General features: G+C 38.9%; 1 protein-coding gene across 1 annotated transcript; it reads left to right on the forward strand.

Moving 5' to 3' along the window:
• The first annotated feature begins 5,871 nt into the window (after positions 1-5,871).
• LOC134577104 (C-X-C chemokine receptor type 3-2-like) lies at positions 5,872-9,482 on the forward strand. The gene is made up of 2 exons (XM_063435761.1): positions 5,872-5,971; positions 7,446-9,482. The coding sequence occupies exons 1-2, from the start codon at positions 5,935-5,937 to the stop codon at positions 8,477-8,479; spliced, it is 1,071 nt and encodes a 356-aa protein (XP_063291831.1). The 5' UTR covers positions 5,872-5,934; the 3' UTR covers positions 8,480-9,482.
• The last annotated feature ends 4,697 nt before the right edge of the window (positions 9,483-14,179 follow it).

The following is a 14,179-nucleotide window of genomic DNA, read 5'->3' on the forward strand; positions in this document are numbered from 1 at the left end:
CATAGTTAAAATACATAAGACAAAGCAGTCCCTTCCCTATCTTATGTTTTAAAGAAAACTAGATAAGAAATGAAGATATGAAGAACAGATTCTGAGAGAGGAAGAGAAGAAGAGACAATGGGAGAAAGGTAAGTTTGGCATGACAGTGCCGCTTTAAGCACCTTAAAATGAGATGTTCAATTGGACCTACAAGAGAAACACCTCCATTATTGACCTGAACTGGCTCACATTCCCTGCTACATTAGATAAAGACCATTAATTGTTTTGCATAATATCAGAAAGTGAGATATAACAGGCCTATAACATGTCACATTCTAAAACAAGCAACAACTGGCATAAATGTGACAAAACTCAAAACACTTCTCTTTAGGCTAACCTACCATAATGTATTTAATGCTCCACCATCAATTTCAAACTCTCTTTTTCTCACTATAGACTTTTTGTTTCTACACAGCTTTTCTTCTTTGATTAGTTATACTAGATACAAACTGTAGGCCTAGTTATGTCTTCTATCATTATGAAATGTTATTATTTTGTGCTCTTTTTAGCATGGCCACTTCACCTTTTGTTCATGTGAATATTTGGATATGTGTAGTTATGAACTGTAATTCTGCACACGTGCTTTATCTCCTCACCTGTACAAAGTGTAATGTACAACATGTGGGTAAGACTAAAAGGGTTTTGAGATCCAGAATTAGAGTGCATATTAGGAATATTCAAGCAGGTGTTAAAAACACTCTTGTGGATAGACATTTTTCTTCTTGTAATGGCAGTGATTGAAATAATTTCAGGGTATAGAGATAGTTGTTCTTCCTGCTAGAGATGGCAAGATATCAAGAAGTTAAGTGGATCTTAAAGACCAGAAGACCTTTAGGTCTTAATTCCAAGTTTGAAATACCGGTACCTTATTTTGTTAAATTAAACATTATTGGTTTATATTTTCTATTTTCATTTAATTTTATTTTCTGTATTTACGTGCTTCGATTTAGTAGATCTTCCCTTATTTTTATCTGTGTTTTTGCTCTTACTTCAGTAAAAAATAATATATCTGGCTAACCACATAGCATGATAATATAGATCTCCATATTCTCTATTTTTTATTTTCAAGGATGATTATTTTAACGAGTTGTTACAGGAGGTGGTTACATGCCTCATTCCAATATTATAATGGGTTTCTATTTTTTATCTAACTATTTGGAGTGCAAATGCAGTCTATAACTAGTTACAGCTAACTGTTTAATGAATTTTGATAAGTTCATTCTCTGATTACATTGAGTATTTGATCAAGTTTTCTATATATATGTGTGACATATATTGTTTTTTATGTCTAGGTTTATTTCTATTTTGTTAATATGGGTTTATTTTATTTTATGTGTTCATTTGTGCTCCTTTCTATAGTCACTGTTTTTTCTTATTTCTTTGGTTGTTACAGACTGGTATACCAATGATTTCCTTACCTTTTGATATAGCTTTGTTAAGTGAAGTTTCTACTTTATTTACAGTTCACTGTTTTTTTGTGTTGTAACAGTAGTACAAACCTTTAAATAGCTGTGTCTCCCTTACCCAATATCCTATGACTAAGTGTGGGTAGTCCACACGAAATGCGTGAGGTGGTTGGAGTTTCGTAACACTGAGGTGTAGTTTCCAGACGTTTTATACTTTTATGTGTTTTCTATATATAGTAAATTGGATATGGATTTGGACCATGCAACTTTATTATATGTGTTGCGATCAGAGGAGCAGGTATGCAAACTACGACAGCAAAAGAGGTGGATGTAGTGAGGATAGCAGAAAGGGCACATGCCACAGTTTTAGAGAGACAGAAGCAGCAGGAGCATTTGCACAGTGTGCAAAGTCAGCTTTACATGTTATAGTCAGCCAGTCCACACAAGATTTTTCCCTTACATCCCCCTTACATCCCTCAGCACAACATAATAGAGCAAGAACATTTATTCGGAGTGCAGCCCTATTTGCCTCTATGTTAATCCAGTCTTGTAAAATCCTCAACTCTGTTTGCAGTAATGCAACCCCAAACTTGCAAGGAACCTCCACCATACATCACTGTTGCCTGGAGACATTCATTTTTGTACTACTCATCCAAACTGCCTTCTGCTGCAGCCAAATACAATTTTGACTCAGTCCAGAGCACCTGCTTACATTTTTCTGCTGCGTTTTTGTGCACAGTTGAGTCGCTTGGTATAGTTTCTTCGTTGGAGGTATGGCTTTTTGGCCACAAGGCTTCCACATACAACTTTTTCTGTAATCTTGGTCTACGAGATACTGCTCTCTCCTAGGGCTCATTCAGTGTTTTTTTTCTCTGCCTCTTCTCCCCAATCCCTCTCTGTTGGTGTTTCCCAAGGGTCTCAATCTACACTGCCTCCCTTGGTAAACTCATCAGTTCCTTCAGCTTCCAGTATCATTTCTATGCGGATAACAGGCAAATTTATCTGTCCTTCCCTGATTTCTCACCACCCCTCTTGACTCGTGTCTTTGACTGCCTTGCTGCTATTTCCAACTGGGTGGCTGCTCATTTCCTTAAACTGAACCGGTCCAAAACAGAACTTCTGGCCTTTCCTCCCTCAAGTGTTGCTACTCCCTTGTCTGTGTCCCTCTAAGTCAATGGTGCTACCATCCGCTTTACCTTTAAGGCTCATTGCCTAGGTGTTCTCTTTGACTCCGACCTCTCCTTCACCCCTCATGTCCAATCAACCGCCAAATCCTGCCGCTTCCATCTCAAAACTATTGCGTGCCTATGACCCTATTTAACGCTCAATACTGCAAAGGTGCTTGTCCATGCCGCTGTCCTCTCTTGCCTTGACTACTGTAATCCGCTTCTCAGTGGTCTTACATGTTCCCAACTTGCCCTGTTACAGTCTATAATAAATGTGGCGCGAGGTTCATCTTTCTGTCTGCACCTCCCCTGGCTCCCCCCTTTGTCAGTCCCTTCATTGGCATCCCATAAAATATAGGACTCAATTTAAGATCCTGATCCTGCTTAGAAATCTCTACACAATGCTGCTCCGACCTACTTATCCTCACTAATTCACAAATATGTCCAATCTAGCCCCTACGCTCTGTCGGAGACCTACGTCTAACCTCTGTTCGTACTCCTATCACAGATGCTCACCTTAAATACTTCTCTAGGTCTCTAGGGCTGCACCGTTTCTATGGAACGCCATTCCCATCTCTGTTAGACTTTTACCTGTAACGGATCACCTGGCACCCCGACTTGGTACCTCCGTTAATGGATGCTCCTAGTGCTTCCTGAGGACTCCAAGCACTCTGGCAGACACCACAATCACCGAATCCGAGAAACCTTTTAAATTCTCCCAAGCATATGAATGCTGTAGACCATTGAATAGGAACCATACGAATAGGCTTGTACTCCTAGCAGTCAACTGGAACAGCATACAATAAATCCTTCCCCCCAATAATGAGACGACACATCACTTTGAGGGTAAAACAGGAACTCTGGACTGGCTCATCCAGCCTGGCTTTTATTACACTAATCCACATACAGGCCACACCCAGGGGGAGGCATAAAATAACCAATCACATACATGGTTCAGCCCACACATCCCCTCCCCTCAGATAACATTAAACCCAATTATCCGGTACACTTTTTCAGCCAAGTTCTGGATGTACCCCAAAACCCGGGGGTACACCTTTAAATCCAGCATCGCTGGATAGCCCTTATTCAGGGGGACAACATATTCAAAATTCAAGTAATTCGGATGAATGGTTCGTGAGATATGGGGTTCCAAAGATTTGACCGACCGCATGGGTAAAGTATCCGAAAACAGTTCCATGCATTTTGGCCCTGCGGTCGGTCACAAACAAGGGAATGAAAACAGGCGAATTGCCTGTGTTATAGAGCCTGGAGGGGGTTTGAATGAATTCCCTTGTTTATGGGGCTCTTTCTACCGAACGGCGGGTCATTCGGTAGTTTCCATACGAATTTCTGGAAGTATGGAGGTCTCAGCGGTGTTTGCCTAGTCAAGTGTCCGATTTTAGTTCCAGACACTCGACGGCAAAACACCGCTGTTCGGTAGTTTAAGATGGCCGCCGCCACGTGTTTGTTTCCCGAATGGCGGCCACCCAGAGGACAAAGACCACACTGCACTGATTGCCAATTACCTGTTTGCAACATTGTTGCAAACGGTAATTGGAGGCACACTCATTCCTGGGTGGTCTGGTTGTTCGGTAGTTTCACTCAATATACTGAATGGAGTGATTCTACCGAACAATCAGAATGCTGCATACAAATCACCCAGGATAAACTTAACACATCTATAAATACATATATAATATTACAGGCAGTACACTTGAATATGCTTCACAATCTTAAAGGGACAGTAGTCCCAAAAGTCCCAATATGTCCATAGATGCTGTTAAAAGGGCCAGTAGCAGCAATATACAGTACAATATGCCCCAAATAACCCAGGGGCCATAGTCAGTAGGTAGGAGGCTAGCAAACAGGCTTCTCCAGGGCCCAGTGGCGAGGTTGGTTTCGCCACATTACCCAATCGCCATTCCTTCAAAAAATCTTTGAAAACTTACTTCATTAGGAATGCATATCAATTAAACTGTGAACAGCTTTCCCTCTCCGCACCCTGATTCCTCTCCTGAAACTGTCATCAAAACAAAACACTAAGCCCTCAATGAACACTATCCTAGCAACCTACTTTTTTTTACCCTACCCTTACCCCACTCCCTCTAGCATGTAAGCTCATTGACCAGGGCCCTCAATCCCTCTATTCCTGTGTGTCCAACTCATCTGGTTACAAATACTTGTCTGTTAGTCCACCCATTGTACAGCACTACGGAACTCGTTGGCGCTTTATAAATAATATTAAGAAGAAGAAGAAGAAGACTGCTTCTGACCAGACAGTAGACATGTGTACCAGGGTCCCACTGGTTCTGCCAGTTGTAAGCTGATTTTGTGTTTAGGAAGAGCACTCAGCTGTAATAGTATGCAAACAATATTCTGCACATCAGTTCTGAGCTGATAGCTGTACAGGACATCTTCCAAGCATAATGTGTCTTCCACCTGCTGCACTTGACCGACTACTTTCTTGACCGACTACTGCTTCTATGGTCCTCACCACTTCCTATGTCTGTGAACTTCTTCAAAAGTACTTAGAATGCACATCTGGAAACCCCATGTCTGTCTTGACATTTCTGTCTGGGAGCGACCTTGCTAATGCGATATACTGTCCTTGTGTCTTGTGCTTTGCTCAGTCTAGCCATGGTGTGTGATATTTGGCATTAAACTATCTTCAGCAACATCACCTTGTGAACAGAATTTGACTATTCATAATCTAGTTCCCCCCCCCCCCCCCCCCAAACAGCTGTTTCTATTTCGGTTAATGGAAGTGTTTCAACCAACGTATTAGATTGATGATCATTATCTCTTGTTTGGTATAATCGTTTAATCATGCACCTGAAAAATGCCTACAAAATTCCTGACTTTGTACATGTGTATTGATGCTGATTTGAAGGCAAATGGTGATCATGCCAATTATTAATTGATTTAGCTTTTTTTTTTCTATTCACTCACTTTGCATTTTGTGAACTGTAAAAAAAAATATATTAACACTCCTATTTTTGAAAGCATTCTTACTTTACAGCATTTGTAACTCCTGCTTAAAACTTCTGCACAATAGTCTGTCAATTATCTTCACATCGCCTATTAATTATCTCTCTAAATAAATAGAGAGGGACATAATTGGTTAGGCTGTTGTCTAGCTCTTTTTTTTTTTTCTTCACTTTAATAGGAAATCTTGTGTAACTTCCCACAACTTCTCATTTTTAAAACAAACTTCTATTCGATCTTTGAGGTTCTCAACTTGTAGATAAGCCCTCCGTGAGAAAAAAACAAAGCATCTACCAAATAGTCTCTTCTTCTGCAAACATACAAGAAAGTGTTCTAGGATGACGAGCAGTGAGGACTATTATTCCTTGGAAGTAAGTATCCAGTAGATTGTTAGATTGAAATTATCTTGTTTAAAGGCAAATAAGGAGTTTTAAATAAGAGCATAAAAATAGGCAAGATGTTAAGCGTATCTACAAAATCATACAACCAAGTCTTTCTTTTATAGGGGAACTGTCAATGCTATGGAATTTACATGATTGATTAAATTATAGAAAATCACTTATAATGTGTAAAACCTTTTTACATGTTTTATTTTACATTTATATTAAAGATTTAGCAAGTAATACCACAATCAAATTTAGTCAAGGCACAGACATGGCAAATAATGCAAATCAGGAGGAGAAATATGAAACATTGTTTCATTTATCTCTTACCTGTATGCTTTGTTTGTGCAAAGGACCCAGTTTATAACATGATTGACAGGACACTAAGATCGAGGTGCCCAGTTGCAGGATAAACAAGTGTGGATTTCTGTATTTAATGTTATATTATATATGTCACAAATGCATATTTCTAAAATATAGGGATAACTAAACATAATAATAATAATCTTATGAAGTGATATTCCCCCTTTAACCATGTCTTCTGTAGACATTTAAGGCAGCAGGACTGTGCTACAATTATCCAAATATGACATAAAGCCTGATTGATGCTTATCTGTTAAATTTATACATTATGTAATGATTTGCATATTGATTACATAAAAAAAAAAACATTTTAGGCTGCGAATGGTGAATATAATCAGATGACATACATGTTTGATGCGGTCATAACATTAGCATTTTTTTTAACTTTATTGCCTTTTGAATAAAAAGCAAATTTGCAGAACAAACTTTGAAAAAGGTTTCCCTAAAACAATGAATTAATACTTTTGTTTAATTTTTGTTATTTTAGCACAGTGCAATCATTAGTTCGAGTGCAGGTGTTGTAAGTTTGATTAAAAAAAAAAAAAAAATCACATTCATTACTAATCAATTAAAATACTATGAAAACTATTTAAGAATTTTTTAGTAATAATTTCTTAAATGTCAGTCTATAGTAGAATCAAACATTCCAGCAAGCTGAAGCAGTCGGATGCTTCGAGTGACCCTTTAAATAAATTACCTTGTGTCTCAATAAAATAAATTAACTCTGTCTATATGTATCTATTCATCCATACATTGCCCATTCATCATTTGTTAGTTCTGTCTGTCTGTCTGTCTATCTATCAGAGTAAGACCCATAGGAGGTATCTATCAGAGTAAGACATAAGGAGGTTATGGTATGTTTGTCTATTAACTGTATTCCAGAGAACATCGTCACACATCAAGATGTTAAAGACACTAAGTTATCTAATGTAGTGTTATTTTAATGTACTTGTTTGTTGTAAAAGTGTCAGAAAAATTATGAAAAACCTAACCACAACAGACATTATTTTTTTTTGAAGTCTAGCAATTTTTTAACACAGTTCCACTTTCAAAGCATTGTATGGACCAATTGTCTCTTTTTTCCCAGGAGGATTATCCCACAGATAATTATCCCACAGATTTGCCATCCTTCTCAGAAGATGTCACTCCTTGCAAGCCTGGGTCACCCAGCGAATTCAACCAGATCTTAATGTTGGTAGCATTTGTGGTTGTATTTACACTAGATATGTTAGGAAATGGACTGGTGATATATGTCTTGAAGAGAAGGGTCCATGTGTGGCATTTGTCTGACCATTATTTATTCCAGCTTGCCATCTCTGATATACTACTGGGGCTGACCCTACCATTTTGGACCACACAGTTTGTCTATGGTTGGGTGTTTGGTCTGGTCCCATGTAAGCTACTAGGGGCTCTTTTCACCATCAATATGTACAGTAGCATATTTTTCTTAACCTGCATTGGGTTGAATCGATACATTTCAATTGTGCATGCAGTTGAGTTACATGGAAAACAGAAACCTATTCACACCATCTTCATATGTGTCTTCGTCTGGGTAACATCATTTTTATTGTCATGGCAAGAACTTTTTTTCAGAGATGTAAGCTACATCAAACACATTAAGAATTTTGTTTGTTATTATAACTTTAAACCAGACCAAGCTGATACCTGGAGAATTACTTTGCGTCTTGTAAACCTAAGTGTTGGGTTTCTTCTTCCATTGGGTCTCATGTCTTTCTTCTACTCCAAAATCTTTTGTACACTCCGACAATCTAAGATTAACCAGTCCCGACGTCCTCAGGTTGTCATCGTGGTGCTTCTACTACTTTTTGTTTTTTGTTGGGCTCCATACAACACACTGCTACTTATCGACTCTCTTCAAAGATTGGGCTACATCAAAAGAGACTGCCATTTTGAGAAAATGCTGGATATGGGAGTGTTCATCACAGAGAATTTGGGGTTGGCTCATGTGTGTGTAAATCCTTTTGTTTATGCATTTGTTGGAGTGAAGTTCAGGAAAGAAATATATAAGTTTTTTAAGAAAAGTTCAGAACATGTTGCACATTCGGGATTACTGAGCAGCAAAGAAGGGACAGTAATGTCAGTTGAACAAAACCTTTCATTTTCCAGAGTTATGTGATTGAGATATACATTGTATTTTAAATGTCCAAATTGTATCTTTCCATCACCACAAAATTTTCTTTATATATATATATGTAATTTGCAAATGGCAGAAAAAAAGATGCACAAAGTATTAGCATAAAAACCTTCAAGAAAATAATCTTAGCCATTTCCACATGTGTTTGGACATTTTCTGTTTTATTACTTAAATGACAATTGTCATCAAACTTCTATTTAATTTGATGATACTTTATGGTATTTGTTTTCTTTTTAAAATGATGTATATTGAATTTTTTCACAAATTGTAACTTTTTCACCTGGTTATAAAAACACGTTAAGTCATATTCTACTGTTAACTGACCAGCTGCTGCTCAACCTAACCTGCTTGCTGTTGTGATTGCTCTGTGAGATCTGTTCGAACCTGCAGCAGCAGGCAAGTTAGTTTGATCAGCAATTGGTCTCTAACCTCCTCGGCCTATTAAGGGACTTCATTTTATGTTTTGGCTGCCCTCATTGAGCATCGGCCTTCAACAGGCTGGGGAGATCCTTGGATCTCCCTGGTCGGCCTTGGTCCTTGGCCATCGCAGCCCACATGGGTATTGCCAGTCCAGGCGTAATTGTTTTGTAGTTCTAGTTTGCTAAGTTAGTCCATTTATTGTTCAATAAATTGTTTATTTTGTTAGTAAGGTTTGTTTTGTTATTATGATTTATTATTTCTTTTTTGTAAGTAAAGTAGTTGTAAGTAAGACTGGAGAAGGGTAGAGTTGTAGAGAGTAGGCGTTGTATGAAATAGTTGTAAGAGTGTCTAGTGGTAAAGTAACAGGGAGGCACTAGGAGTAGAGTTGTAGAGAGTTGTTGTAAAAGCAGTAAGGGGCAGCATTTTAGGAATTAACCTTTTTTTTTTTTTAAACTTGGTGTATAGTGTTTTTGTATAGTTACAAGGCAATTTACACGAAAACTACAGTTATGTTAGCACTTGGGGGGGTATTAATTGGGGTTGCACTTATAATAATAAAATAATAAGGTGAGCTAAAAACACTCAGTTGTATATTGCCTAGCATATTTAAAATCTTGGGTTAGTACAAGTGAAATGGAAAATATCTTTAAGCCAGATGTATTTTCATTTCAGCTAGTTTGGCCTAACAGTACAAATTCACTTTGAACAAATTGAATTCCTGACAATTCACACTTCAGTGGTGAATAGCACTGTTATAGGGAGAGGTTGCAAGGACATGTGTTACATACCAAACCGCACTGATATACCCTCTGCCACTTTAGGTTCTAGACGAGAGACATAAATCAAAAACTCGAGACCAATATTTTAAATGGAACATGCCACATGTGAAATACCTTAAAGAGGAAGTTCCGCCTAAAATAAAAATTAAATAGATATGTTGTAAAAATGTTTTAATTTTTAAAGGGACTATCTAGACACCATAACAATTTCATATCATTCAATTGGTTATAGTGGTTGGTGTCCTCACGGCACTGCCCCTCCATTCAATGTTAAACTATTTTCAAGAAGTTTAACAGTGATTGAGGGTCCATGTCCTCATTGAAGGTGTGGCTAAAACAGAAATGACACACTTACTTCAAGCCATACCAATTCATACCTGCAATGGCAGCTGTGAGAGATTAAGGCAGTCAACTGACATTCTCAACCAATCACAGCCGCCCATTGCTTGATGTTGCGGGTAATGCCAGTAATTGACTAGTTGACAGAGGCAGGGTGGACAGGGATAGTTAGGCTCATCATCCCAAGGACGTGTCCAGCAGCCCACTCTTGAACATTTTGTTGAGTTTAATTTCAGAGGCATGTCACAAAAAAAACAGATTTATGGAATAGTCCTACTGGACTGGCTAGCACGCCTTGCTCTCCTTAATGGCACACTGGTGACAGCTCACAATGCCTGGGTATGGAAGTACTAGTGGAGGAAGACCAACAATACTGGCAACCATACTTGATCATTACATAGGGATTGCCAGGCATCTCCACATTATTGTGAAGGCTTACCAAGTCTTGATACTGGAGCAAGATAAAACAGGGCTTTCCACATACTGTCTATGACAGGATGTGAGAATGTGGTGGAACTCTACTTTAGACATGCTGGCAAGAATTTTTTGAATAGCAGAAAGCAATCCATTCCATAGCCTACCTTTCTGACCAGTACACTGGCATCCTCTCTGGGGTTGGAGAGGTGGACAATAATAGAGAAGCTAGTGACAGTCCTTAAATCAGTCAGAAATGTGACATGAGTCCCATTTCCCAGTCTGGGACAGGTCCTCCCCTTTTTCACCAAAATATAATTATTCTTTTTGTTCCCACTATTTTCAAATACAGTTTACTGTAGTGATTTCACCCTGTCGGTCTGAGTCATCCAATGTGATTTAACCTGCTACTTCACCAGACGCAGATAGTATTAGCTGAAAGGACACTGTTTTTTCCCCACACCGAATGAAGGTCACTCACTCTTTAGACTGGATGTGTGGAAAGCTTTGTACTCCTCAGGGTGAAAGTGGTGGGTCATCAATTTCCCACTGATGTTTTCCATTACTTTTTTAAACATATCATTATAAACAGTTATTACCAGTTTAAGTTGCAGGTGTTTGTGAGAGAGTATGCGACAAATAGAATATATTCATAATTGAGGCTGTTTGTAGTGACTATTTTGGGAAGAACATTTATGCAGAGTGCAACTCTGAAGACACAATGAGAAAGAAGATAATCACAGCCCAAACAGATACCCCTGATATAAAAAGATAAACACGTCATTATATTGAAGAGACGCAATCTTCAAAAAACATATGACTTTAAATGGCATTAAATTAATGATGGGATGAACCAGGAGTTGTAATTACAATTATTATTTTTTTCTTCTCTTCTGTGAATACTCACCCCATCTTATGGAATTAATTGCCTATCCTGGGTACCATCATGAACACTGCAGTAAGTTCTATTTGTAATTGTTAAACATTTCTATTGAAATATTTAGTTGAAGCAATGTGTTGTTTTAAGTGCTAAGTTAGCCCATTTATTGTTCAATGAATTGTTCATTTTTCTAGTAAGATTTGCTTTAATTTTATGGTTTAATAATTTGTTTCTCTTTTTTTTATTGTAATGTTTTCGCCCTGCCTCGTTGAGCCTTGCGGTGTGATTATGGCTTTGCTATTTTGACATTTTGGCATTGCAGCTATTTTTTATATATTTTTTTTGCAATGTGAAAGTATAGTAAACAAAATCTACTTATTATAGTATTTTATATGTTTTTTTATTTTATTTTATTGCATAACCTGTTTCAGAATGTTCTTTGCACCCTATTGTTCTGGGTTATAGCTTCAGTACCAAATTGCTATTTGTAGGCTCTGTATTGAACCTGACAAACTAGGTATATGGTAGAGAGAGACAATAAATACTAATTAAATCCACGTATCGAGTTCTAGGATTCTTTTCTTTTGACTTCTACATTTTTATTTTTGTTTCTTCTCCCATTCTTTCTATTGTAACACTCTTTGAAATTCTAACCGTATCAAACTTTGGCAATCTGTGGTAAAAGGTGAAACTGCTAGGAGTCACGTTAGCCGCATTCAGAACCTTACATTCTGTGAAACCCCAGCTCAATACCACAGCAACAAGCGGACACATTTGTACTTTGGTAAGATCCTGTTGAAGAAGTTTCCACATTCGAGTGTGTGGGGGCTGCATTGCTACATGCAGGCTACCTAAATATTCTATGCAAAAGGAGCAAGACACTTGCTCCCAGCCTCTCGACTCTATGTTTAGTTAGGTTCTAGTAATTTTGGGTTCTTCTGGAGAGGACCAGCTTGCATTGTGTCAGTTTCATTTACCCTGCTAAGAGAGCGGTGATTGTAGAGTAGAGGGAGAGATGTCAGGCCTTGTACAGAACATTCTACATGAGGATACAGGTAGTGGAACATTTGCATTTTTAACTATTCACACTAAAAGGGTAACACTATCTCTAGCTCACCAAGGGCCCCAAAATGCACCATCAACAAACGATTGTACAGACAGACTGACCGATAGACAGACAGACAGGCATGTTATTCTTATTTGTACTTTTTGTGGGAAATTCATTGTGTAAGTGCTGGGTTCCCCGAGAAATTTAACATTTCCGAGTGGAGGCAGAGTACATTAGGTTAGTCAAGATGTCCCAGACCCCCTGCTCCAGCAGAGACTCAGATCATGTCTGCTAAGTTGCAGTGTGAAGGGTGACCATCCAGTCTTCCCCACCATTAACGAAGATAGGTAAGCAAGGGGTTACACTGATACGCTTGTAAATGTAATTTAAATGATCACTATAGGGTCAGGAACACAAACATGTATTCCTGGCCCTATAGCGTTAACACCACCATCTAGCTCCCCTAGGCCCCTCATAATTTTACTGTATTTAAAGGACCACTATAGGCACCCAGACCACTTCAGCTTAATGAAGTGGTCTGGGTGCCAGGTCCAGCTAGGTTTAACCCTTTTTGCTGTAAACATAGCAGTTTCAGAGAAACTGCTATGTTTACTTTAGGGTTAATCCAGCCTCTGGTGGCTGTCTCATTGACAGCCGCTAGACGCGATTCCGCGCTTCTCACTGTGATTTTCACAGTGAAAAGACGTCAGCGTCCATAGGAAAGCATTGAGAATGCTTTCCTATGGACTGGCTGAATGCGCGCGCAGCTCTTGCCGCGCATGCGCATTCAGCCAGGGACGTCAGAAGAGGGAGGAGAGTCCCGGCGCTGGAAAAAAGTTAAGGGATTAACCCCTTCCTCCCCCTTCAGCACCATGGGAGTGGGACCTTGAGGGTGGGGGCACCCTCAGGGCACTATAGTGCCAGGAAATCGAGTATGTTTTCCTGGCACTATAGTGGTCCTTTAAGCCTGAAGCTTTAACTCTGCATGCTGTTAGACTCAGAAAAACAAGCAGTCTGCTGACATCATTAGAAGTGGTGGCCTGATCCAATCACAGTGCTTCCCCATAGGATTGGCTGAGACTGACAAAGAGGCAGATCGGGGCAGAGCCAGCATGATTCAAACACTGCCCGGGCCAGTCAGCATATCCTCATAGAGATGAATTGAATCAATGAATCTCTATAAGGAAAGTCCAGTGTCTGCATGCAGAGGGAGGAGATACTGAATGTTTGGATGCATTTTAGGCAGCCATGACCCAGGAAGGATCTCTAACAGCTAACTAAGCAGTGGCCAGTGAAGTTATCACTAGGCTGTAATGTAAACACTGCATTTTCTCTGAAAAGACAGTGTTTATAACAAAAAGCCTGAAGGTAATGATTCTACTCACCAGAACAAATACAATAAGCTGTAGTTGTTCTGGTGAATATAGTGTCCCTTTAAATTTTATATGCTGAAATTACAGGCTTGACAATGAAATGTCATTATTCATCGAGGCAGTAATATCCACTTCTGGCCACTAGAGAGCAGCAACACTCCATCTTTCTTCAGTACTGCTTCTAAAGGAGCACAAGTCTTAAGGAGTTGAAATTAAAACTCGGTACCAAGTGATTCAAACCTATTTCCAACATTGTGAAACATTTGTGACTTGTATCAATGTTTTCTTAGCCCCCACGTCTTAATTCTGGTTGTAATACAAGACAAGAGGCTTCATATTTGTGTTATCTTTCTATACTGTTACCTCCAAGCAGCAAACAAAATGTTGATAAAACAAACTAGAGAGCAAGACCCCTCACAGGCCCCTCAC

The sequence above is a fragment of the Pelobates fuscus genome, chromosome 11 (genome assembly GCF_036172605.1).
Source record: "Pelobates fuscus isolate aPelFus1 chromosome 11, aPelFus1.pri, whole genome shotgun sequence".
Lineage (NCBI taxonomy): Eukaryota > Metazoa > Chordata > Amphibia > Anura > Pelobatidae > Pelobates > Pelobates fuscus.

Excerpts from the sequence above, each read along its gene's own strand:
- LOC134577104 (XM_063435761.1), top strand. The coding sequence starts at position 5,935 with ATGACGAGCAGTGAGGACTATTATTCCTTGGAAGTAA. Across the intron at positions 5,972-7,445 it reads CTATTATTCCTTGGAAGTAA|ATAATTATCCCACAGATTTG; the intron begins GTATCCAGTAGA and ends ATTATCCCACAG.